General features: G+C 40.9%; 1 protein-coding gene across 1 annotated transcript; it reads left to right on the top strand.

Moving 5' to 3' along the window:
* Positions 1-1,929: 1,929 nt before the first annotated feature.
* Positions 1,930-27,762, top strand: slc7a8a (solute carrier family 7 member 8a). The gene is made up of 11 exons (XM_088346687.1): positions 1,930-2,428; positions 11,053-11,257; positions 16,635-16,786; positions 19,775-19,900; positions 22,258-22,411; positions 22,514-22,637; positions 24,354-24,457; positions 24,547-24,643; positions 24,716-24,865; positions 24,931-25,108; positions 26,148-27,762. Exons 1-11 carry the CDS (start codon positions 2,284-2,286, stop codon positions 26,294-26,296), a joined length of 1,584 nt encoding a protein of 527 aa, XP_088202813.1. The 5' UTR covers positions 1,930-2,283; the 3' UTR covers positions 26,297-27,762.

Below are 27,762 nucleotides of genomic sequence, written 5' to 3'. Positions count from 1 at the left end.
TCTATCTATCTATCTATCTATCTATCTATCTATCTATCTATCTATCTATCTATCTATCTATCTATCTATCTATCTATCTCTGTCTCATCCTGTCCAATATCTTGCGCCAGTCTCCAGTATCCGGTATCGATCCCGTGTGTCTCATTCTGTCTGATATCTGACTAAAGTCCCCAGTATCCGGTATCAATCCCGTCTGTCTCGTCTTGTCAGATATCTTTCTTGAGTATCTGGTATCGATCCTGTCTGTCCCATCCAGTCTGGTATAGACCCTGTCTGTCCGGTATCTGCTCATGTAGCTGGTATCGATCCTGTCTGTCCCGTCCCGTTCGTTATCTGGTATCGATCTCGTCGGCCTACCTGTTTTTCCACGCCGAACTTCTGTCTTACTTCTTCCACCCAGCGATTGCCGTATCACTGGCGTTTGTGTTCACACGCATGACTGCCCCATTCCTGTAAAATAAAGCTTGTGTGAAAACATTACGTATCTGGGTCCTCCTCCTGTTCGGGTTTTGACAGGAATTTGATTGCTGCTAAACATTTTTTGTTGCTGCTAACTGTTATTGCATTACTTTTCATGCTCGGTAGCCTAGATGTTAGGGCGCCCGCTTTGAGACTGGGAGGTTGCTGGTTCAAGCCTTGGCCAAGTCATATTAACTCATACAACATTGGTACTCATTGCCTCCCTGCTCGGTTGGAATTGGGGGGTTTGGTCACCTAATGACTCCCAACACAGCAGTTGGGTCTAAAATGGCGGCAGCCCTGTTTGGCTACGGTTGCAGTTTACGGGTCAGGTGTATCGACATTTAGTTCTGTGTGCATGATTATAAAAAATGACAATAAAACTAAATTCTATAAATTCAATTCTACTATTGTTACGATGCATTATCTTTTAATTGCAGTATCCTTATATTTTAGGCCAGTGTCACTTTTTAGCCAATGGATTGCCACTCAAAGTGCTGTTTAAAAACAAAAATCTCCTCCTTTCCCCCACCCTATAACACCAATTTCACAGACACACACAATTGATTTAAAAACAAATAAAACGATTTAAATTCTTAAATAAATACATTTATGGTAAGGCACAGACTAACCTTGTGAGGAAAGGGACCTGAGGTAGGCTCAGCCACAATGATAGAGATGGCAGCAGATATATATATTTTTTGATTAAACTTGACAGTCTTTTATTTTATTTTTACTCTTTTAGTTCTTTTTTACAACGTTGATATATATGACGATAAAGACAATTGAATTTAATAACAAGCCATGTATTTACGAAAATTCATTTTAATATCAAATGCATCTTTACAATAAATAATCACACTAATATCTGCTTCTGTCATCCATTTCCTCGGCATCATTAATACAGTACAGTTGAGAATATTAATGCAAAGAATAGGACCTGAAGTACTATTCTATGCGCGTCCGCCGGTGTCCTGAAATTCCTTCCTACCAATAGGGAGGTCCTACCAATGCCTCGTGCGCATGCGCGCGCAAGCACAAACGCGCATGTCTCGTCCAACGGCGAGTACTTACGATTTTTTTTGTTTAGCCTTATTTGACTCTTTTATTGCGTTAAAGTGCTGTTTTCTGAACTAGCCTTTAAGCCTGGCATATTTTTCTGTGGTAGCTTTCTAGTACGGTATTTGTTGACCACGGTAATCACGCAATGTATGTGTACATGTCAACCTTTTATATCATCAGTAAAAGTTCCATGTGCAATAATTTTGAGTTTGGTGGTTTTACTGGATTATAAAGAAAACAAAATTGCTGCAACAAATGAGACTGCAGTAGGACATTTCGACAGGGCAAATCACTGGGTTCTCAACGCCCCACCCTATTTGAGAGCGCAAATAAGCAAGTGGTCCAAAAAGAAGGAAACAACGAGGACTTGGGCGGGGCTACCGATGACGCACGCGTGTATATTAAAGCAGATCAGGCTGAATGTTTACAATGCGCAGCTGACTCAACCTGCGGAACTAGCGACTCCTTTTGCACAGTTTACGCGCTCCGTGCCCTTTGGATCATGCGCCTTTTGCGCGTCTGGACTTTACGCGCGAGCCACTGAAACCTGCAGTGGAATTAGGGGACTCCTCTTCACACTTGGATTTCTCTTTCCATGTGTGTGTTTGTGCGTGTTGCAGGTCCCTTGCAGAGCACGTGAGCGCATCGACGTGCGTTTTTGGTTTTGTTTTTGGGTACGACATCAGGCGGAAAAGCCGCTCGGAGGAGCGGTGAGGACGGAGGGTCGGTAGGAAAAAGACACGCTGCGTTATCTTCTTGAGGATGTCGGACGGTCCCAGACAGAGGGGCGCTTCTGCAAAGGATGCTGCCGTCGAGGATTCCGGAGACGGAGAAGGAGGAGCAGGAGGAGGAGGAGTTGCACTCAAGAAGGAAATAGGGCTTGTGAGCGCCTGCGGTATTATAGTTGGTAAGTTCGGCACAAAAATAGCTAAGCATGCTCTCATTTGTCACCAAATCATGATAAACACTTGATGAAATAGCAGCCCCGACACATGGGATAACTCATATCCATGAATAGCAAACATCCTGTTGACTTGTTGAAAGACTTAAATAACCTAACCTTTTATCCAGTCTTGGGACCATTCCTAATAAAGAATATGAGTGACAGTGATTAGTTACTTAATTTAAAAAGTAATTGCATTACCCCCTTCCCAGATTACTGACACTAAAAAGTAGCGCGTTACCCTGGCAGTAACTATCATAAATTATACCGTACTCACATTGAAGCTGACCCCCATAAAACTGCTTACAAATCATCGCATAGAAAAAGAAATAGAAGAAAATGTGTACACAAATTTGTGGAAGTGGTAAATCCTTCATAATTTTTGGCCTTGTGCAATCTTGAGTGCTCGCAAACACATCAGAGACAGTCCATATCCATTTTGTCTTGTGTCTTCAAACCACTCAAAGATTTCCTTCTCCACTTCTGGGTAATATCCAAGATTTGTCTTTTTTTCTCCAGGCATGGTGGCATAGTGTGCAGGTTTTGCAGCGATAATTTTACAAAAAAAATAAAGATCCAGCACTACTGTACAGTAAATTATTTGCTCGCATATACCCCCTTGATTTCATTGACCATGTACAATCCACAAGCTGCCTACCTTTAGCAACTGGTGACACACAACCAAATACAATATGCGCATATGAACTGACCCACTGATTACAGTAATTTACATTGTAGCTTTAAATACATCTTAGATGTAAGTAGGGAGAATATCAGCAGTGAGAAATTACGTGTCCTCGTGCTTGAGATAGTATTTTGCAGGTACATGTAGAGATTATACTCCATCTTTGCTTTTAGGAAGTAGCCGAGTAACGTACCATCTTGTAATGTCAGTTGAGTAACAAAAATGTATCAATAACATGTTACCGTACTGTACTTGTTACCGAGAAGAGGAATTGCATAGAAGGAACACATTCTTTTTTAACGCGTTATTCCCAACACTTCTTATAAGCAAGTTATTGACGCAAGCTTTAACACACAAGTCTTGCTCCTATTCCCGAGAATCTGGGTACATCCTCGCCCTGGGTTCAGGAAATGTTTCACCCAAAGAGCCATGCAACAGCAATATTTCTATTTTCGTCTTTCAGAGAAAGCCACACCATATAATTAAGGGCATAATTAGTTGTTGAACCAGATCTCCAGAACAAAAGCCTATTCTTCGGTGCATTTTTTTACTTTTTTTAAATCATATATATGAAATAATAACACTGCCAAAGCCTTCGCGCATACGTGCAAGTCAAGAATATATATTTATATTAGATAACATGAGATAGTTCTTATTTTCTGCCATCCTGCTGCTAGGGGTACTCGAAAACCTCAAAAGGGCTCGGCAAAATAATGAGAATATTAATGGTGCAATTTTTCACTCTGAGTCTCCAGTTTGTATTCTTCCTTCTGCTTTGTAGCACTTGTTTTCGTTTGCAAGACACAATACAGCGCCATCTAGTCTTCAAACAAGACACACTGTACCTTTTGGTTTGTTCTGAGTGTCATTTTATTTAGAATAATCGCTTCAAAACAAGGTGCAGACTTATTTCTTAAAAATGTCATACATAAACATTTATCTTCAGTTATTTGACGTTGTCACTTTTCTAACATTCAGAATCGAGCAGTCATCTGTCCTCCATTTTGTTTTATTGATGCGAATCTTCAACATCTTTGAAATCTACGAACATAGAACTTAATGTCTTTTTTTAATAAGTTACACAAACTATTCACTTGAAAAAATAGAAGAAAGACAGCTCACATGTATATTCTGCTGCATCTCATTGGCTAAGAGACACGGGAAATATCCGGATGACATCACTTCTTACCAGCCTTAAATGTAGAAAAGCACTACAGCGCTCCTGCCGCAAGTGTTAAAAACACAGTGTTGCACTCCCAGCCTAAATGCATCAAAATGTGGATTCTATCTACAAGTCAGATGTACTTATCAAAAGAGCCACAACTGTCCCGCGGGCCATATGTTCCCAACTGCTGTCTTAGTCCGATCATAAATTATTTCAGAGCTCTAACAAGCTTTTACACTAATGGACAGGTATGGAAGAACAGATCCCGCTAATCTCCATTGACTTTTGAGTATGCCTAAGATGTGCAGTCCCTTCGTGACCTTGGAAAGGTTGAAGGGATGAGGGGGAACTAAGGGGGGGGGGCGTCCTGAATCATTGAGCCCTGCGTTTCCAAGGTAACCGGAAAAAAGATGAGTTAAGAGTGCACAAGTCCGACAGGAAGTGGAAAGTGTGGAGGGAGAACCAAATACAGGCAACAAGTCTAACATTTATAACATCAAAGTTACTTTTAGGGTTAAGAGTTATTTTGAAACACAGCTTAAATATTTCTCATACACAAAAGTGCTCAATCAACAATTTCAAATATACTTGATTGTAAGCTTAATTCTGACATATTCTGTCTACACACCCCTGTGTCACGGTTGCCCATTGCCCTCACTTGGGCCCGCCTGTTTGGCACCAGCTGCTGCTCGTTGCCTGATTGGCTTCCCTCCTATTTAAACTCAGAGCTCTCATTCACTCCTTGTCAGTCCGTCAACGAACCTCTGCACTTGCAAGACTTGTATTTTGACTCTGTCCGGTATCCTGCTCGTGTATTCAGTATCCGGTATCAATCTCGCTTGTCTCATCCTGTCCGGTATCTTGCTTGTGAATCCAGTATCCAGTATCGATCCCGTCTGTCCCGCCCTGTCCGGTATCTGCTCGTCTATCCTGTATCTGGTACCAATCCCGTCTGTCCTGTCCGGTTTCGATCTCTTCTGCCCAGCGATCGCTGAATCGCTGGCGTTTGTGTTCCCACGCATGACTGCCCCATTCCCCAAAGCTTGTGTGAAAACGTTACGCGTCTGGGTAGACCGTCTGTTTGGGCTCTGACCCCCTGCTAATGCAGAAATATTTTTGATATCACAAGATTATTAGACTAAGATAAATACAAGAAAGGCACCTATAAAATGATAAGTATGATTTTTTTTTACTGTACATTTTAATAATGTGGGCAGCACGGCGGCGCAGTGGTTAGCGCATGTGCGGCACAGTTCATGTCTTGGGAACCTCCTGCGTGGGGTCAAATCCAGCTCCAGACTTCCTGTGCGGAGTTTGTATGTTCTCCCCGTGCTTGCGTGGGTTTTCTCCGGGCTCTCCGGTTTCCTCCCACATTCCAAAAACATGCATTTCAGGAGGATTGGCTGGTCCAAATTGTCCCTAGGTGTGAATGAGCGAGCGAGTTGTCTGTGTGCCCTGCGATTGGCTGGCAACCAGTTCAGGGTGTCCCCTGCCCACTGCCCGATGATTGCTGGTATGGGCTCCAGCACCCCCGCGACCCTACTGAGGATAAGCGGTGTAGCTAATGAGATGAGATGAGATGTTAATAATGTATCATATATTGTGAGTTTTAATGACCTAAGGCAAGTGTTTTTGTCTTTTTCATTTGGTTTAACATGAAAAGAAAAACACATCAGTAAACAAAAAACATGTTCAAAAAATAATCGGGATTATAATTGTATTTGTTAGAATCTGTATTTGATGTTTGCCATATCGGCACCATCAAGATATATTCATATATAGCGAATGCAACTTGAATTTTTCAGACACATGCATGGGCCACTCAGATGCAAACTTAAATGTACATGGCCATTCCATAGTTTAGCATTATATTAAGAAAGTAGCAAATCCATACTCTGTACTGCGTATGAGAGTCATATTAATCGGTAATTTGACAGTGAATCCTCTATGCAGTGGCTCGTTTGCCCCGTCTGATTGTACGTTTAAAGTATACCACTAGCAGTTTTTGGATGAAGTTCAAGAAGTCTTACTATTGGGAAAAATTATATTGACCTTGCTTAAAAAGGTTATTTACTTATAAGCATTTTAAATATTGTGACAAAATCGATTTGAGATCGCTATTCTTTCTCTCTTAAATAATTATGTAGGAAGTAAACCTTTCCAAAGCAGTTGACCTGATTAAAGAACTGAATATGAAATATTATATTTCACAAAATGCTCCAGAAATATATATAATGTATACGCGTGGGATGAGAAATATCGAATGAGCACTCAGGCAGTCAGTGCAGTCAGAATGTTTTATAGCTCTTGCAGAGTTCAGTCTTTTATGTCACGTGGGGCGGGTGTGACTCGTCTTAGCCACTAGTGCCTCTTGTTTCCAAGGACATCAAGCAGTCGCATAGCCCCATTGTGTTGGCACGCACAGATACACACGTACACAAACTTGTGACAACGATTACAAGTGAACTCTTGTCCACTGGTAACAAGTTCCCTGATAAATTTGTGGTTGATAGCATGTATTCTAAAAAACACAGACACCTTATTGATGTTTTTGTGTGAATGATATCTCGAAAGTTTCAAAAACAAAATTGTTCCGCATCCTAGAACCAAGACCTGAGAGAAAATGTTGTATGGGCCAATCATTAGTTTGAATATATAATTTTGTTCTTTTTTGCATTTCTAGAATAGGAGTTAAGAAGCCCTGGAGTTTGAGAGTTGCTGTTGAGGCATGATGATGTCAATGTTGCTTGGGTCTTTGCTTTCAACCAATCACAGTTCACCTTTCTGAAGCAAAACATGATTGTTCCTTTGCTGAAGACTCAGCAACAACTAAGTTATTAAAATTTGTATTCTCTTTTTAACATTGGACACCTTCAATGGAGATGACATATGATGCCAGTTCCTTGTTTTGACTAATGATGTGCACTAATTTTTGCTGTCAATTCATTGTCACTATTACCCAATCAGTTTGCTGTTCTTTAATTATCACACGCTTTAGAGCTGATCTGTCAGAACCCAAACAGATGGAGGACCCAGGCGCGTAACAGTTCCACACAAGCTTTATTTTACGGGTAAGGGGCAGTCATGCGCGTGAACACAAACGCCAGTGATGCAGCGATCGCTGGGTGGAAGAAGTGAGACAGAGAAGTCAGAGGCAGACAAGATCAAAACCGGACAGGACAGATGGGATCGATACAGGACACAATAGTAGATACTGTACAGGACTGAACCGATCAGATCGGATCGAAACACGAGCAAGATACCGGACAGTACGGGACAGTACGGGACTGACGGGACCGATACTGGATACTGGAGCAAGATACCGGGCGGGACAGACGGGATCAATACCGGATACTGGAGCAGGATACCGGACAGGACGAGACAAATTGGATCAATACTGGATACTGAAGACTGGAGCAAGATACTGGACAGGACGAGACCGACGGGATAAATACTGGATACTGGAGACTGGAGCAAGATACCGGACAGGACGAGATCGACAGGATCGATAACGGATACTGGAGAACGATACCGGACAGGACAAGACAGGCGGGATCAATACCGGATACTGGAGACTGGCGCAGAATATCAGACAGAGTCAAAATACACGCCTTGCAAGTGCAGAGGTTCGTTGACGGACTGACAAGTAGTAGATGAGAGCACTAAGTTTAGATAGGAGAGAAGCCAATCAGGAAACGAGCTGCAGCTGGCGCCAAACGGGCGGGCCCAAGTGAGGGCAATGGGCAACCGTGACATGGTCTGTTTTTATAACATTGAAAATATAATAAAAAAGGGGGCTCAGGTAAGGGCTTTAGGACAAGATGGATTCCCCTTATCGGAAAGCTCCTCCCCGGTCTTCCTTGCAAGTTGAAAATCCAATGATATATTCTTTACTTAATTTGAGTGTCTAAATTTAAACTTAACATTTATCATCCTTCAAAATCAACCATCAAACCCTCTGAGATGGGATGAGAAACAGGTGCAGTTTTCAAAAACCGCCCATTCATAGTGGACAAAATCCTGGTTTTAGTCAAGTTGGGGCCCTTACAGCAAAATACATTGGATAGTTTGACTTGTGCTATTCATTTGCGAGTGGAATGGAAGTGGCATTTGGGCTGGTGACCAAAGTGTCCGGCAGGAAAAAAAATCTGCTCGTCGAGCACGTCTCAGAGCGGAAGTTTTCCTTTGCGAAACAACGGCGGAGGCCTGACACTTCTGCAATTTGTAAGACCAAAGCGGCACGCAGGTTCTGAAATACTCATCTTTGTTCATTGTGCGGAGAGATTAAGACTACCTTGGACTCTTGTACTGTACCGACTATCATGCGAGGTGGTAATGATTCAATGGGACCTTGGACATCGCTTTTATGAGACGTTTGCTATGTGTTAGAGTTGCATTTCATGGCCGCAATCCACCCCACTATCCTTAATCTCTTTGCTACATCAGCAGATTAGCACATCCCATTTGGCCTGATGACCGGCTGCCATTTCTCCGTGATAGCAGCAATCCCTCACCTACGCACATCTGTCACTCACATTTTCATATCACTTTGTTATTTTTGCCTACAAAGTGAAAATAAAATATTGTTTTGAGGTGTCACATGTTGAGAAACCAGTAAAACACGTAATAATTGAAAGTGTTCCATGTGGGACCAAGCTACTGTGGTTACATTAGAATACTCTCAAAGCTAATAGCACAACAAATAATTCAGAATATCTTCTGGTTAAGGACTTCACAAAATATTCAAAATTGATCATCACACAAAGGGGTGTTATTTTTACAAATGATTTCATGCATTTTGGCGTCGCGTTAATGGCAATCGGCTTTGGAGGAAGATATTTTCTTGCTCCAGGGAGTTTTATTTTGGCAAATAATTATTGACTTTTATTGCCTTTTATCTGGTATGATATGGGTCCAGGCAGTAAATAAACTTAGCTACTTAATGTTTTTTACAATGGTCCTTTGAACTTTTTGAAAAACAGAGATTACATTTAAAATATTTTTTTAATTTTAGTTAATCAGTTAAGCAACAAAGCAATTGACGGATTTATCGAATATCAAAATAAAGTTTTTTGTTTAGTCTGTGTAATATAGTGTAATAATCTGTGAAGCCCTTTGAGACTCTTCGTGATTTAGGGCTATACAAATAAAAATGACTTGACTTGACTTGACTTGTTTTGCAACCATAGAATCTAGTGTGACGTGTAAACAGCTCTTTCATCTTGATAAATGTTACGTTTGTATGTTTACTTGTAATTTCCTCTAAAATTGAAAGGACAGTATGTATTATTTGACCACTAGATGTCGCCGCAAAGCAAAAGTAAGAATACAATCGGGTGAGCTCATTTTATTTAAAATTAATGGGAACATTTCAATTATTGAAAAGAAAAATGCTTGTTTATAGTAATAGTTAATGTATTTTTGCTGATTGTGTAAATCAAATTTGTCTTTTCAAAGAATGAAGTGTTTTTACTACTAACGAGGAGCTTAATCATATACAATTTCTCTTTAAGGGAAGGGCATTTGTTGACGCCAGGTCTCGTATTGGGTGGATAAGAAGCCCCATTTCAAAGTAAAGCAAGTCACAACAGTGACAGATCACACCGTCTTTAAAATACAAACCAAGAAAATCAGTTGTTAGAAGAATAGATATTTATTTTCACTAAAAGTATTTGAACTTAGCATCAGTAACAGTACTTGTCATGATGACTGATTAACTTCCCCTGTGCCTGCTCGTTTGGCGCCAGCCGCTGCGGGCTTCCTGATTGGTTACCCGTCCTACTTAAGCTCCGTCCTTTCCTTCGCCTGTTTTCAGTCCGTCAGCGAACCTCTGTTTCTACAAGGCAAGCACTTTGTCTCTGACTCCCGTCGGTCCTGCTTTTTTCACCTGTTTTCCACCCGTCCGTTCCTGATTTCCCCGTTTGACCCCGACCACATTTTGCTCTCCCGTCCCGGCTTGCGACCCGATTTTTATCCCGACCACGTTTTGCTCTCCTGTCCTGGCTATCGACCTGTTTTTTTGGTCTTCGACACCACGATCTCCCGCTCCGGAAGATCCACATCCGCATTCCGAACACGATCCGATTCTGTGAGCGGTTTGCTTCCCGCGCTGCCTCTTTCTCTCAATAAACTTGTGGTTAAAGTTACGCATCTGGGTGCTAATTCCGTTCCGGTCGTGACAGTACTACATGTATATCAGTCTATAAGAGCTACATAAAACAGCCCTACGAACACCATCGCCTGAAATTAGCTTTTCCGCAATACCTTTTAGATCAGTGGTCCCCAACCTATTCCTAGACTGCTTTAAAGACTGACAATATTCTGGCCCAAACGATAATAATAATGTAATAAGCAATAATATTAGCAATAATATTAATAAGCCGATATTAATGAAAATAAATACTATTTAATTCCATTCTTCTAGACATGAAGATGGCATAGAAAAAAGTATTACATTTTCTTTCAGTTCGTTTGTGGGTAAAACAAAATATCCGTTATATTCGGTAAAAGCAAAAAATAACACAACCTTTTTTCTTAAATAAGGCAACTTTTATTTATTCCTGTGTGGCAAGGTACCAAACATTCACAGCCCGGACCGGTCCGTGGCCCAGTGGTTACTGACTATTGTTTTAGATAGTTCCTTAATAAAGACTCCTACTATGCAATTTGACTGGTGCTATATGGCCAGAAAAATAAGTGTTCTGAACTCTGCCTCACTTGCTTTTCTTCACCTTTCAGGAAATATCATCGGATCTGGAATTTTTGTCAGTCCGAAAGGAGTGATGGAGAACGCTAGCTCGGTGGGCTTTGCTCTGGTGGTCTGGATCATCACAGGGATCATCACTGCAATTGGGGCGCTATGCTATGCCGAGCTAGGAGTCACCATCCCTAAGAGTGGGGGCGATTACTCCTACGTGAAGGACATTTTCGGGGGCTTGGCCGGGTGAGTGAAAACTCCACAGTCATATTAATCTGTAATTTGACGGTGAATCCTCTTCTCAGTTTGATTGCACTTGTAAAGTAGAGACCTTGCAGTTTTTTGGCTAAGGCCAAAGTTTAAGAAGTCTTAATATTGGGGTAACTTTGTAGCTTCAAGAAATGTTGGTTAAAGATGTTTTTTTTCTGATCAATATGTGCTAAGAAGTATAATCAACTCAAGTGTTCCCTAATGCTGATACCAAGTACAAAATATCACTAGTACCTTTGAGTATAGCTGTACTGAAATTCCTTCGTACCCATCTCGTCTTCCTACCAATGCGTACAATGCTGATTCCCCAGGAAATGTGTATTTTCCTACTACCTATCATTTGTGCCCTTGAAAGCGATACATTTAGTTTATAAGGTGAGTACTTATGGTCTTCAGTTTTTTTAGTCTTATTTGACTCTTTACTGCTCTAGAATATAGTTTTCTGATGTAGCTTAATAGCCTGGGGAGTTTTTCTGTGATAGCTTTTAAGCTTTGTTTGTTGACTACTGTAATCACACAGTGCATACCAACCTTCGTTTTATATCATCAGTAAAGGTTCTGTTTGCAATAATTATAAAGAAAACAAAATTGCTCCCAAATCAACCACTGGGCCGATAAGGATAGTTAGAGGCTGACATGAGTACAGGGCAAAAAACAAACCTGGGTTACCAATTAATCAGCCCATTAATTAAACCAAATATGTAATGCAAAAAAAGAACAGGAAAAAGAATATGTTTGAAGCAGTGATGTGTCGTGAAGTTCATGTCTGGTGAGGCACAGTCAGATTTACAAAAAAAGGAAAGCACTTTTTAGTCATCGTTTCAATTGCAGACCATGAAAGCAATATATTAACTGTAGCATAGAAAAAACGTTTTATTTTCCTACCTTAACTTCTAAATTAAGTTTATGTGCTACTTCAATAGATAAGTAACCTCCAATATGAAAAAAGTCAATATAACAAGAAGAAACAATACTGGTTGGCTTGACTTGCTGTTAATTTGCTAATACTATCTCTTATTATATTGTTTGGGGCTGATGTGTGCACTAAATCAGAATCTTTTGTCTCATAATCGCCCTCTGCCATGAGGCAAGAGGATCGCATGCCTCACGCTGCATCTGCAGACACTCAGCACAAAAATGTTACATAGTAATTGAATTGATAATATTCAAAGTATAATATAGAAATGCAGCAATTTAGAAAAAAAATCCCAAAATCGTGAAGTTAAACGAGAAAGAACTTTAAAAGAGAATAAACATATTTAATATATATTTAATTGTATATTTCCATGTTGTCAGGTGAGGCACCACTTTACCCAACTCTTCTGACTGCATGTCACTGTTTTGAAAATATAGTTTTTCTGATTTTTTTAAGGGTCATATTTAATTGATTATAATTAATCATTTAAGCCCTAATATTAAGGAAGATAACCACCAATTAAAAAGGGACACTGAACTATTTTTAACGATGCGTTTTCTTAAAAACTGCATTAAATTAGTGTCAATTTTCTATTCGTCAAATTTCAATTTTTTTGGTTCCTCATAGTAAAATGAACACAAGGGGACATTGGCACTGGTGTTGGTTTCTGGTCTGAGTACCGAAACCTCGAAATGAGGCTGTCTTTTATGATACAAAGACCTTACATCGAACGGCAGTGGCCCAAATATAATGTTGGTGACATTAATCTACTTTGAAGACGTTGTTACATTCAAAGGTGGTGCTTTGCTACCAATATTTGTGGTATTTTGACGCCAAATTATGCGTAACAAAAGCAATGTTTTGCTCCTCATTTTCTGGCATTTTTACAGTAAAACATGAATCATCCTTTTAAAACAGAAGAGTAAATAATGATGAATCTCATCTCCTTTTTGAACGTAAATGAAATCAAACATTTCTCACTTGATGGCATGGCTTTGTCAATAATAACCAAAAATGCAAAACACAGTGACTGATAAAAACAGCAAATGTCTTGACTTGCAACCTTGGCCCACTTTTTGTTCTGTGTCAAGTTCACCATAGTACTATTGAGAACCTATCCTGCCATGTCGGTGGTTCGCGCCCCGGCCGAGTCATTCCTAAGACTTAAAAAGTGGTCGGCGGCGCCCTCTGTTGGCTGCGGCTGCATCGGCTCGCTACAATGGGTCAGGTGCAATCGACATTTCGTTCCGTGTACATTGTTACACAGAATGACAATACAAGGAAATTATTATTTTTATTATTATTATAAGTAGAAATAAATGTGGAGATAATTAAATACCAACGAATTTAATTTTGTCATTGTATTTTATCGTCATTGTAGTCTGTTTTCATTATATTTTGTTGTCATTGTATTTTGTCATTCTTGTATTTTGTCGTTGGTGTATTTTGTTGTGGTTGTATTATGTCACAGGAAACTAGTCGAATTGGCTGATCTTTTTCCCAATTGGTTGATCGACAAGTGCACCAATCAACTGCAATGCCTTTCTTTCCTTGGTTAGCAGGTAAACGCCCTCGTGGCTCAATCAACCAATAGGTGAACAGCTCAGCCTGTTTACTCGCCCTCTCATTTAAATAACATTTGGTGGTGACAAAATACAAGGTCAACAAAATACAACAACGACAAAATACAACAAAGACAAAATGCAACATAGACAAAATACAATGAAGACAATGATGACAAAATCCAACGACAAAATAAGGCGATTACAAAATACAACAACGGCAAAATACGACAACGACAAAATCTAGCGACCACAAAATCTGGCAACCACAAAAAACAAGGTCGACAAAATATAACGACAAAATACAATGATGACAAGATACAACTACAACAAAATGCAACAACGACAATTTGTACAAAACACAACAATAAAATACTGCGTCTAAATACAACAACGACAAAAAAAAAATGACGACAAAATACAACCACAACAAAATACGATGTTACCGAAATACAGCAATGACAAAATAGAACAACAACAAAATACGATGATACTGAAATACATCAATGACAAAGTACAACAACGACAAAAAAAAAACATCAACGGCAAAATGCAACGACAACAAAATCCAACGACAAAATACGGCGATTACAAAATACAACAACGGCAAAATACGACGATGGCAAAATGTAGCGACCAAAAAAAAAACAACGTCGACAATATATAACAACAAAATACAATGATGACACAATACGACGACAACAAAATGGAACAACGATGAAATACAATTTGTACAAAACACAACAACAATCAAATACTGCGTCTAGATACAATAACGACAAAAAATGATGACAACAGAATACAACCACAACAAAATATGATGATACCGAAATACAGCAATGACAAAATACAACCACAACAAAATCCGATGATACCGAAACACAACGATGACTAAATACTACAACGACAAAAAAACATCAACGACAAAAATGCAACGACAACAAAATAAAAAGACGACAATTACAAAATACAACAGCGACAACATTTAACGACGTCTAAATACAACGACAATGAAACACGATGATGACGAAATACAACAACAAAATAGGATGATACCGAAATACAGCAATGACAAAATACAACACATCAAAAAACATCGAGGACAAAATACAACGACAAAAGACAGCGATTACAAAATACAACGACGACAAAATACAATGTCAAATTACAACGCTGACAAAATACAATTGGTACAAAATACAACAATAAAATACAACGTCAAAATACAACAACAAAATACTATCTATCTATATATCTATCGATCTATCTACCTTGGTCAAATCCCGGGTGACCGACAGCAAGACAAGCACATACAAAAACAAAGAAACTAAAAAGGGAAAAGGAGCATAAAACACACACAAAGATTTTTGGACAATGGCCAACCCAAATGCCCAAACACCCAAACAAGTTAAGCACTTCGGCACCTAAGTCGGTCATGCTTTCGTCCCTCCAGATGAAACTGGGCACAAGAAAGCGGCTATGACACTCGGGTCAGGGTGACACAATACACTCTTCTGTTCAACAGCAAGGCCCGAGAGCTTTCACTGGTTTACCCCTACTGCATCATACAGGTGCCCTTCCTATCCCTTAGAACGCGTCTAAACATCCCACTATCCTTTTACAATACCTCTCCACTCATTCCTATCACCAACAAGAGCTCTCGCTTCCACTATATTTAGACCTATTTCCTGCAGTGCACCCATAACACCATCCATCCACATCAATCGCGGCCTTCCTTTTGGTCTCCTTCCATTTACTTCTGCTCTGTAGATCCTCTTCAACATTCGCTCCTCGTCCATCCTCTCCATGTGTCCAAACCAACCAAGTACTCTCTTGTCCACACGCTTGCTGAGTTCCACTACTACTCCAGTTCTGTCTCTCACAATTTCGTGTCTCAATCCCTACAATCTTGTCACTCCTAACATACTCCTCAAACACTTCATCTCAAAAACCTTGAAAAAATATTTAATTTCCTTCTCAACAACAAAATACAACAATGACCAAATACAACAATGACAAAATACAATGATGAAAGAATTGTAAATATCTATTTATTGAAAATTGTATTTCTATTTGTGGCAGGATGGGACTCCATACGGTACAGTTTGTCCCTTTTTGGTCCACAAAGTGGAAATCTCATCCAGCTTCTGCTTAGCGGAACCCAGTCAAGAATTTCCAAGTGTAATTTAAGAATTGCATAAAATAAAAGCCACCAAAGGGGATTTTTTATGTTGTTGCTTTGCTTCCGCTCATTCATCAAATGAATGATATAAACGTTCAAGTACTTGGGAACAGAGCGACGACTTCCGAGAAAACTGTCGGAACAAACTGTACTTTGTCCCTCACAATAAACTTCCCCAACCACTTCAATTATAACCAGGGTCTTTACAATCAGGATGTATTCGAATCTGGGAGAGGAATTCGATCAGACAAAGACGCCGAGGCTTGTTTTTTTGTCACTTTGTACTCTTTCTATCAATATACATCAATGAACTTTACCTCCCGAGACAAGTTAAAGCTGCAGGTCTCCCCGTACCCTACATCTTAGATAAATACACCATCTTTGTTTGCGTCCTTTTATCCCTCACGTCCGCTCGATTCAATAGGCAAACAACAAAGGTTTCTTGTTACATGACGAGAGGGGCGCTTATTTATTTTACAGAGGTGTACTCGACGGGCTGCCATAGTTGGCAAGTCCGGTCGACCGAAATATATTCGCGTCCAATGCGCGCATTCCTGTCGGATGATCTTCAATAAGCCTCTGTTAAAGCTTCATCCGAACAAAGGTTGTTGTTTTTTTGACCGAGTGAAAAAATTCCAAGAAGTCGTCTGCGCCCTAATCCCCCGTTCACCGCCTCCCCGTTTCTTGGCACAGGTTTCTGCGTCTGTGGATTGCCGTGCTGGTGATTTATCCGACCAACCAGGCCGTGATCGCATTGACGTTCTCCAACTACGTCTTGCAGCCCCTCTTCCCTACCTGCCTCCCGCCAGACACCGGCCTCCGCCTGCTGGCGGCCGTTTGCCTCTGTGAGTGATGAAAAACACTATTAACCTTTTATCCAGTTTACCACGCATTTTACCAATTTAAAGGTGGGGTGAGGTATTTTAAACTGTGTTACTCTCTGCTGCCATCTACTGGCTTAAAGTTATGATTGCAGCCTTAGGCAGCTTTTTCACGATGTGCGTGCAAGTACATGCACTACCCTCTCGGATAAACTTTTCTTTTTGCATCTTTTTGGGGGTTTGGGTTGGCGTTTGGACTATACTACGCTGCGCTGCCAAAAAAACAAAAAAACTTGCAGGAACGAGTATGACGTCACTCTACAGCAGTTGAACTTAATGTGTTTGGCACAGTTCTTATAAAGGTAAGGCGAAAGCAGATAGGCGCAATGAAAAATGAAGCATGAGGGCTTACTGAACTCAGTTGGGCATTGTTAACACATACCTAATAGAGAAAATTTTTCACTTTTTAAAGACACATTAGGCGACGCTCCCCACCTTTAAGACAGGGGTCTCAACCTCAATTTAAATGGATTCTGCGTGAGGCTGGGACGCATCAGGGTTTTTTTACCAGAAAAACTGATACAAACATTCAAACTTTCTCAATTTATCTGTATTTTCTTTCCATAAAATAAGATGAAAAAATGAATAAAATATTTTAAAAAATCAATCAATCGGGAATAAATAAATAAAATAATAACTAAAATGGTTGTGTACCATTAGAACATAGAACAATTTTAGGTCAGGTTTTTTTTCTTGCTGCATTTTCACCTCTGAAGCAACCAACCTCGTTGCTTGTGAAATATTGTGATCCTGGTCAAACTTGATCTCTCTGGTAGAGTAGAATTTCTTTCTGGGAGAGCTCACTCAGCAAACCAATTGCAAATTCAGCTTTTTAGGATGTTTTTAAATTTGGGGTTACCTACCTGACTGCCTGTAAAAGATAGTGTTTATATTCAATGTCATTCTGGCCTGGGAGAATGGAATGTGTTTCTGGAAAAAATGCTGACTCCACAGACTCCACCGCTATGCCGCAAGTGACACTAGCTGAGCGGAAGGGGAGCTGTAAAAGGGATGAGAGCGTTGCTAGGAAGCAAACGGACTGAACAATTTCAAGGCAGTGGAGTATTTCTGACGCTGCGTTGCTCGCAATTTTGTTTAGATATTTTCCTTTTATCTAGCATTTTTCATCATTTTTAATCCTGTCTTGTGAGCGGCAGTGGCTCAGGAGGTAGAGCGCTCGTCTTGGGATCAAGAGATCGCAGTTCGAATCCCGGCTCCTCCGTATTACATGTCAAAGTGTCCTTGGGTAAGACACTGAACCCCTAATACCCCCAAAAAGCAGGTTAGCGCCTTACATGGCTGCACGGCCGCTATTGGGAAATGTGAAGCACACTGTAAAGCGCCTTGGGAAGTCTTGACTTGAAAAGCGCTATATAAATGCAGATCATTTCATTTCATTTCATTTCATTTTCTTATCCTTTATTAAGTAAAAGAGATAATCATTTTTTTGGGGTGCTTCGGTTGAATTTGTGGGTGATTGGGCACGGCCAAAAACAGGCTGGTTACGCCCATGGTTTAATCAAAAGCACTTTGAGGGCATTGCAAGGTGGGAAAGTGTTAAAAAGTCAAACTATTGTGACTATTTTACATGTAAAATTCTGTGACATAGTCACCATATCAGGAACCTTTCCCACCTTTTCCACTGAGCTTAGCCACATATGAAACAACATGGAATGTCAAGACATGTCTGTCAGCACATTAGACAGTAAATGGATCCGACCCGACTCATTTAAGCCACCCCGCCTCTTCTTTTTTACGACTACTGAGTGTTTGCATGGACATGACAGTTTGAGATACGCATCCCTCGAAGAACTTAACATGCACTGGGAAAATACTGCACACAGACTTCAGACAGTCAGCGAGACGAGGCAGCTTGACTGCAAGCTTTGTCGAGCTTTGTTTGTTGAGGCAAACTTTCTGAGAAATTCACGTTTTGTGAGAAGAACAGTCAGCATCGAGCTGCTCTCATCTTGTATTCCTAGAAAGCCGTGCCAAAAATGCAGCAGGGTGGTGGAGAGGGTGAAAGGTGAGCAGGGAGATCGTTCCTGTTCCAGAAAATCCACGTGCCTCCACCTAAAATTACTTCTTGGGTTGTCTTGATGAACGCTTTACTGAAAGAAGGGATGCATCAAGAGTCACCACATGTTCATTAATAACAGGGCTTTGGTTACAAAAACCAGCCGGGACAAGAATCCCGTTGAGGCGGCGACCTATTCGTGTTTGCACTCGCGTGTGCATAACCGCTCATTTTGTCGACATTTGAGTAGTTCACTAAAGAGTGTGATAGTTGTTGACGTTGACTGAGTATGTTCAAAGTCAAAGGTGGCAAAAAAGCTCACATTTAAAAGGACAGCGTGTATCATTTGACTACTAGATGTCGCTTTGTTGTGACGTACTACCAAAACCAAATGCTAAAAACCACAAGAAAAACATTTACCTTTTAACGTTTCGAGAAACGCAAAGGGACCAAAACGCACCATTTTTCTTTTTACAGTATTTTTTTTGCCCAGCCTTTCACAAGGTTTTTTTTTGGAGTACCCATAGCAGCACGATGGCGAACGTTGGAGTAAGTTCCCCCTAGGTGAGACTCACAGTATGTAAATGGGTCCCAACACTGGTTCTGAGCAATGGTTTTGGGACTGAATAAATTGACAAGATAAAATGGTCTAATCTAACTGAAAAAAATCCATATTCCTCCCCGTTGCTATGTCAAGTAGGCCATTTTTAATCGCAAAACCATTTGACCTTTGACGACATCTCAGTTGCGCAAGCTGAGAAGTTCAATGTACATGAGCCACGTCAAAGGTCTCAGTGTGCAGCACCTGACCTGAACCCTTGCAGATCCGTGACAACTTGAAGCCATCATGCCCCCCTGAGGTTTCCCAGCTGTGATAAGTCACAAAAACCTGACTCATATATCCTAATGATTGAATGCCATGTTTTTGCGTCCAGTGCTGCTGACGTGGGTGAACTGCTCCAGCGTGCGGTGGGCAACTCGGGTGCAGGACATCTTCACGGCCGGGAAGTTGCTGGCCTTGGCCCTCATCATTATTATGGGCATCGTGCAAATATGCAAGGGTGAGTATCTCCTGTGGGTCACCGAGGACATCCCTCCCCCTCCTCTCCCCTCGCCCAGTGGGGGAGCACTGTGGGGTTAGCTTGAGTAATCACAACATGGCCAAGGGACAGTTGTTTTAAGGTCTTAAGGAAAATGAGGGCCTCAGAGAACCAAACGGGAACATTTGATGACAAAGCATTTCGCAGCTTTGTCAGTAGTCACTGGAGCTTTGGGGGTATTTAGCTCTTGGCCAAACAGACAGAAAACAATTTATTTGTTATCTGCGGGATAAGGAAAGAAAAACGAAAGCCCAGCATTGAACTGACATTGGCAAGAATGTGAAAATTAATATAAATGGAAGCAAATCAGGTTAGGTGAATAGTTTACTCCCCCAGAACCACTTTTGGGCGCCTTACTGACAAATATGAATTAGTTACAGTTACTATTTACTCCATCTAAAAAGTAACTTAAGTTACCACCCAGATTACTGACACCAAAAAGTATCTAGTTCCAAAATACCGTCCAACCTTGCATAAAAGTTGACCGCTAAAACTGCTAGCCACAAATTAAACAAAACTGAAGATAATGTGCATATCAACCTGTGGTAGTAGTGAATTCTTCATATTTATCGAGTATCTTAAAAGCTTGCAAACAAACACCTAGCCAAGACATTCGTTATCCATTTTGCCGCTGGTTTTCAAACCACTAGAGGATTTCCTTCTCCATTTCTGGTTACGGTCCAAGACGTTTTCTTTTTTTTTACCAGGCATGGCGTTTAGCAAAAATAAATATACAAATAAAAAAACTAAAATTCAGCACACATTTACCATAAATTTACCCCATTCCTCTCCCATTGGATCGTTGTTCCTGTATAAGCCAAGACCCTTTCCCCATGCACTGCCTACCATTTGCCACTGGTTACACACAACCAAATATGAACATATCAGCTGAGTTGTAATTTCAGCTGTGATGTAAGTGTCACGGTTGCCCATTGCCCTCACTTGGCCCCGCCTGTTTGGCGCCAGCTGCGGCTCGTTGCCTGATTGGCTTCCCTCCTATTTAAGCTCAGTGCTCTCACTCACCCCTGGTCAGTTCGTCAAAGAACCTCTGCTCCCGCAAGACGTGTGTTTTGACTCTGTTCGTTATCGATCCCATCTATCTCATCCTGTTTGATATCTGACTTCAGTCCCCAGTGTCTGGTATCGATCCCGTCTGTCTCGTCCTGTCTGATATCTGACTCCAGTCTCCAGTATCGGGTATCGATCCCGTCTATCTCGTCCTGTTTGTTATCTGACTCCAGTCTCCAGTGTCTGGTATCGATCACGTCTGTCTCGTCCTGTCCAATATCTTGCTACAGTCTCCAGTAACCAGTATCAATTCCGCCTGTCTCATCCTGTCCGATATTCTGCACCAGTCTCCACTATCCGGTATTGACCCCATCTGTCTCCTGTTGCCTGTTACCTTACTCAAGTCTCCAGTTATGGTATCGATCCTGTCTGTCCCGTCCTGTCCGGTATCAATCCCGTCTGTCCGGTATCTGCTCGTGTATCTGGTATCGATCCTGGCTGTCCCGTCCTGTCCAGTATCGACCCCGTCTGTCCGGTATCTGGTATCAATCCTGTCTGTCCCAAACTGTCCAGTATCGACCCCATGTGTCTGGTATCTGCTCGTGTATCTGGTATCGAGCTCGTCGGCCTCTGGCTTCCTGTTTTTCCACGCCGGACTTCTGCCTTACTTCTTCCGACCAGCGATCGCCGAATCACTTGCGTTTGTGTTCACGCGCATGATTGCCCCATTCCTGTAAAATAAAGCTTGTGTGAAAACGTTACGCATCTGGGTCCTTCTCCTGTTTTGGTTCTGACAGTAAGAACATTAATGGGGAGAATATCTCCATGACGGGAAATTCAGCATACTCTTCTCTGTGCTGGAGACAGTGCCGCCATAACTGTATTTAGTTGTATTTTGTTAGTAAATATAAACATGCCTTCACTTCAACGCAAGTTGCTGGCAGATTGAGGATATGTGAGGCAACATGAGTGATGTAGGAGACTTCAGCAGTTAAAAGACTTTAAAAGTCATGGTTTGCATTCAATGAGTAGCAGAATAACGGTGTAATACACCAAATAGTAATGACAGTAGAGCTACAAATGTTGTTTGTGTCGTGTTACAGTGCTCGTTACAGAGAAAATTAATTTTATTCCAGGAACGCGTTAGTCTTAACACTGCTTAGGACCGCCTTTACGTTTGAACAATGTACATGATGGACCTTAGTTTCAGTCCACTGGGGTTGTGGGGGTTGCTAAATTCAATGATTTTTTTTTCATGAGGTTTGAATCCCTCAAAAAATTTATTTAACGCTTGGTTGTTGTGCCTGCAGGCGAGTACTACTGGTTGGAACCTGCCAACGCCTTTGAGCCCTTCCAAGACTATGATGTGGGATTGATAGCCTTGTCATTCCTGCAAGGCTCATTTGCATACGGAGGATGGAACTTCCTCAATTATGTCACAGAGGAACTGGTGGATCCTTATGTGTAAGACTTGGCTTGCTTTCTTGCAGTCAAAGCTCCAGATGTTTTTTATCAAAGCTCCCCATTTTTTTCCTCTTTTTACATTATTTTTGGATTCTTTTGCAGGAACCTCCCCCGTGCCATCTTTATCTCCATCCCACTGGTGACATTTGTCTATGTCTTCGCTAACATTGCCTACGTGACCGCCATGAGCCCGCAGGAGCTGCTGGCCTCCAATGCCGTTGCTGTGGTTAGTTCTTCAGACAAGAAAATTCCACCTGACTTCCTCACTACCTCATTTTTTGCCGGCCTTTCTGAAACATCTGCTTGGAAATTTCATCAGCCTCACATGTTTCTGTCTCCTAGAAAGACTGCTACATTATTGTTATAAAAATTTAACATGGAAAAACACACAATCAGGTGAAGAGTAAAAACCAACAAACAACTAATATATAATGTTGTCATGGAATGGAAGGGAGCTGTCACGAGGCGTGATGGAGTGGAAGGGGTGACCGGACCAGAACGGAGGCAGGAGGCAGGAAGGGAGAACTCATATGCGTTGACGATCATAAGTTTTATTTAACAAAATAAAAGTCGCCCAATACTCCGGGACCAAAACAGAACAATACAGAGTTCCTCCGGCACGAACTCAACAGGACAAGGCATAACAGACGGAAAATGTTTAAACCTAAAACAGGACAAGGCATAACAGACCTGGGATTGTGTAATGAGCCAGCGCCCGCCAAACCCAAAATCCAGCCTTAAATAGCAGACCAGCAATCAGCTGATCTGCTGCAGCTGAGTTCGGGGGCGCGGCAGACTGGTAGCCATGGCGACCGTGACATAATGTATAGTATTTTACAAAAAACATCCAAGTAAAAAAATCGTAATATCTTCAATAGGTCCTCACCTGAGCTCTTTCCTTTTATCAAGTCTAGGTTACAAAAAGCAGATCCGCCATAAAGGATGTGAAAATTAAAGATGACCAACATTACTGGCGACTAGTGATGATTTATATAAACAGTGCAAAATAGTCAAAATAACAAACAACTCTGGCGTCTTCTTTAATCTCCTTTGCAGTTGTCCAGTATTAAAAACAGAAATAAGCAGATTCAACTTATCATTTATCAAATAAACATTCAATATTTTTTAAGACTTGATTAATATGGTTGATAACTTAGGTCAAAACTTTCAGGCTTTCAACTGTGAACATGCATAAACGTTTATTTTCCTCTACAATGAAGTCCAGAAACTGAAAAAGAAAATTATACTTGAAAAGTTTATCGTTTTACTGTTTGCTTTACCAATTTTAACTGAACATATTATTCAACATCAAAATAATCGCCTTTTGTAGCCCTAAAGATTTAATTCATTACATCCACTACATAACATCATCTGCAGACAGAAGAGCAGCTTCAGTGACCGACTGCTGTCACTGTCTGAGACAGAGGAGACCATTTCTCCCTCATGCCATGAGGCTCTTTAACTCCACCCGAGGGGAGTAAAACCCCACATTGTGGGACGAATAAAGGATTCCCTTATCTTATAAAACCCCAACCTATCTATCTATCTATCTATCTATCCATCTATCTGTCTGTCTGTCTGTCTGTCTGTCAAATACAGACCAACATAGGAGGATCTGTTTTCATTGATATCTTAGGGATTCTACTATAGGCATGACAGAGGCATGGAGGAAGTTTGAATGCATTTTATATTTCATTCATGATTTAAAACAAAATATATATGAAATAATAATAATTTTAATAATAATAGTTGTTGATGATGATGATTATTATTATTATTATGTTAGATCGTCTTTGTATTGTTTTATGTATTAGTATTTGTAAGTATTTTCACCTCTGTCGTATCGAGAGACTAATTCACTACTACAGACATTTAAAATTGTCAAATGTGGCTGACGGGCAGTAAATACGGGAAAGTGACCTTTTTTCCCACTCTATCCTAGACATTTGGAGAAAAGCTTCTTGGTGTGATGGCATGGATCATGCCCATCTCTGTGGCCCTGTCGACCTTCGGGGGAGTCAACGGTTCTCTTTTCACGTCCTCGAGGCAGGTTTTCCGCTGACACGCCTTCGAAAGGCGCCCTAAGATTATATTGAAAATGATCGTTTGGTGTCTCCTTTTTTCTCGGAATGCAGGCTGTTCTTTGCTGGAGCCAGAGAGGGCCACCTCCCCAGTCTGCTGGCCATGATACACGTCAGGCGCTGTACTCCCATCCCAGCTCTGCTTTTTACTGTGAGTTCTGCGGCGTTAGCTTAATCTTGTTCCTAGCGCTAAGTGTCACGATCCAATCAAAATTTTCCACAGTGCCTGTCCACTCTGCTCATGCTGTGCACGAGCGACATGTACACCCTCATCAACTACGTGGGCTTCATCAACTACCTCTTTTACGGCGTAACTGTCGCCGGGCAGATTGTTCTGCGGATCAAACAGCCCAACATGCACAGACCCATCAAGGTGCGCGCTGACTAATATCTGCAATATTCGGGGAAGAGTTGCTTTAATTCCACGTCTGCTTTTAGATCAGCCTGATCTGGCCGGTGATTTATCTTCTGTTCTGGGCCTTCCTGCTAATCTTCTCGTTATACTCGGAGCCGGTGGTCTGCGGCATCGGCCTGGCCATCATGCTCACAGGCGTGCCTGTCTATTTCCTGGGCGTCTACTGGGACAACAAACCAAAGTGCTTTGACAAATTTGTTGGTAGGTTTTTTAAGCTCCTTCTACAAAATCAAATCACCTGGAGTCACGATTCAATTCGAGACTTAAAGGTATTCCCAAACAGATTTTTTTAAAATTAGGCACAGAATGTTTAGTATTCCTTCCCAAAAGTATGCAAATATGTTGCAAAATGTTCCCCGTACCGGGGTATTTGCGAAATTCAGTCCCATCAGGATTGTTTGATGTGTAGCTGTGATGTCATTGAAGGAACACAACACTTTCAAAATGGTCATTCTCATTAACACAACATGTGAGGCAAGCTTACAAGCAAACGGAGATTGTAATGAACAGCTCATTTTTAATGGTGGTAAATGATTGCGACTTTTTGTTTGTGTCAGGGCTACCAAGAGCTTTCTTGTTTAGTTTGCTCCGGCTAATTGGCTACCCACCGTGTGTTGTTTGGCCGGCTAACTTGACACCAGTTTTTCCATGTCCCTTGAATTATTCCTGGCCGGCTTCGTGTTTATTTCTGTATTCATTGCCGCATTTGGTTTTTGGTCCATGGTTAGCCTGGTTGCTCACCGCGTGATTTTTGGTTGGCTAGCCTGGCATTAGCGCCGGTTTTGACAATTTTTCTCCGGGCAGTAGGCAGAGGACACCCTGAACTGGTTGCCAGCCAATCGCAGGGCACACGTGGACAGACAACTCACTCGCTCAGTCACACCTAGGGACAATTTGGACCGGCCAATTCACCTGAAAGGCATGTCTTTGGAATGTGGGAGGAAACCCACGCAAGCACGGGGAGAACATACAAACTCCGCACAGTAAGGCCGGTAGCTGGATTTGAACCCACGCAGGAGGTTCCCACGACCTCAGAACTGTGCCGCACACGTGCTAACCACTGCGCCGCCGTGCTACTGTTTTCAATTGGCATTATCTTGGGAAAAAAATATTTTAGCGGTGAAATATAGATATACATTTTATTGAAGAACGTGTACTATTTCCTCACATTTGGCATGTTTATAAAAGTGCATCATACAAATGTCACCCCTAACAACTTGGGTTAAAAATGTTGTTTCAGACAAGATGACGTATTTGGGTCAGAAGTTTTGCGTGGTGGTCTATCCCGCTCAGACGCCAGAAAACGCAGACGAGGGTGAGGAAATGAAGGAGGCTAGGTCCCCTCTGTCCCAAGAAGACGGCGACAATCACAAATCGGCAGACTGCTGAAGCCTCAATGTTTGTGTCGGACTACCATGTGGATTTTCTGATCAATACATAAAACCCCTTTCTTACTGTACATCACATCTTAGATGCACCTTTTTTTGTAACCTCTGTGCCAAATGCTGTGACATTTTAAGAGTAATATGACCCACATGAGCGTTCACCCGGGTTTTTCTTCCCTGTGGAAGAAAAAGCTTAGTACGACATCTTAATACTCTTGTAAGATAAACATCTCAGTACGTTGTAATATTGTTAAATAGCCTCACTGTGAAGATGTGTTGTTTTTCTTTTCTACATTTGTTTTCAATCTTGTAATTGTTTGCTTTTTTTACAAATTAAAAACACCAAATCCAATTATCCAAACCTTGTATGTCATGTAGTGCATGGAGTGAAAATTCCAGAATGCAGTTTGTTGCTTTTTTTTAATTGATTTTTATTGTTTTTATATTTAGGGTAGTTAGATAATTTTCAGAAATAATTCTTTGATTTTTTTTTATGTTCCCACCATCACATTCATGTGCATTTTGTTTGTACTGTTAACGACTCCAAAGGCTTACGCGCTAATATACAAAGCATATATGTGTTTTTGTGTTGCATTGGCGTCACCTTGTGGCTTTTAGTGTAAGTCTATTATTCGAATGTGGGTTTTCTGACAAATGCAGTTTCTTGTGAATGTTGGTAACAACAAACCATTTTCATAGTGTCTATTTAATTTGTTAGCAGGGATTCACTGAATCCTATGCAGATGATACTTGAAATGTCATTTGCCTTCATTTCTTGCCACAAATATGACAGATTTTCACAAATTTTAAGGATTTTTAAAGGATTTTATGTGATACAAAAACATTGTTTTTTCTCTCGTATTTTGCATTGTTTTGTTTTTATTCAAACCCTAACACGTATTTTCACCACTAAAGTTAGATTCATCTTGCAATGCCTGCATGAATATCCAAACGGACAATAAAAGGCAATGATTGTATTGTCAGAGGTATTTGCAGCAATCTAGTTGTTTTAGATTGTAGACCTATTAGTTTCCCATTGACACTCATTAGTTTCACGTGTAGAGATTGAGGTTATTTACCTTATTTTTGAGATGGGGTTTTATACCAAATACTATATGAACAAGGATAAATTGAACACCCCCTTTGAATTGAACTGTAGTCTTGTATACTGTACTCTGTTTTCATACTGACAATAATAATCTCAAATCCTCAGGATTCTATCATTGCTGCCAAATAAAACAAACGCACACACAAAAAACATCTGCACAGGAGCTTTCCTATTACAACCATGAACAATAATGACACAGAAACATATCCAATGCTGGGCCAGTTTATATCCGTTCCTCGTGATTAAATTGTGTTCTTTTGTTTGTTTGACTTCTTACGGTGATATTGCTGTAATGATGTTCCTGGTTCAAATTGTGTTCACATTCTCTCCTTGCAAATAAAATATGCCAGGTGTCTTTTGGA

Source organism: Urocampus carinirostris, chromosome 11, assembly GCF_059441175.1.
Source record: "Urocampus carinirostris isolate Australia breed hairy pipefish chromosome 11, RoL_Ucar_1.0, whole genome shotgun sequence".
Lineage (NCBI taxonomy): Eukaryota > Metazoa > Chordata > Actinopteri > Syngnathiformes > Syngnathidae > Urocampus > Urocampus carinirostris.
This window is presented reverse-complemented; position numbering and strand designations above follow the sequence as displayed.

Bases quoted from the DNA above. Each gene is read 5' to 3' on its own strand.
- slc7a8a (XM_088346687.1), top strand. From the start codon at position 2,284: ATGTCGGACGGTCCCAGACAGAGGGGCGCTTCTGCAAAGGATGCTGCC. The intron at 11,258-16,634 runs GTGAGTGAAAAC...TTCTTGGCACAG, and splicing joins ATTTTCGGGGGCTTGGCCGG to GTTTCTGCGTCTGTGGATTG. The intron at 25,109-26,147 runs GTAGGTTTTTTA...ATGTTGTTTCAG, and splicing joins GTGCTTTGACAAATTTGTTG to ACAAGATGACGTATTTGGGT.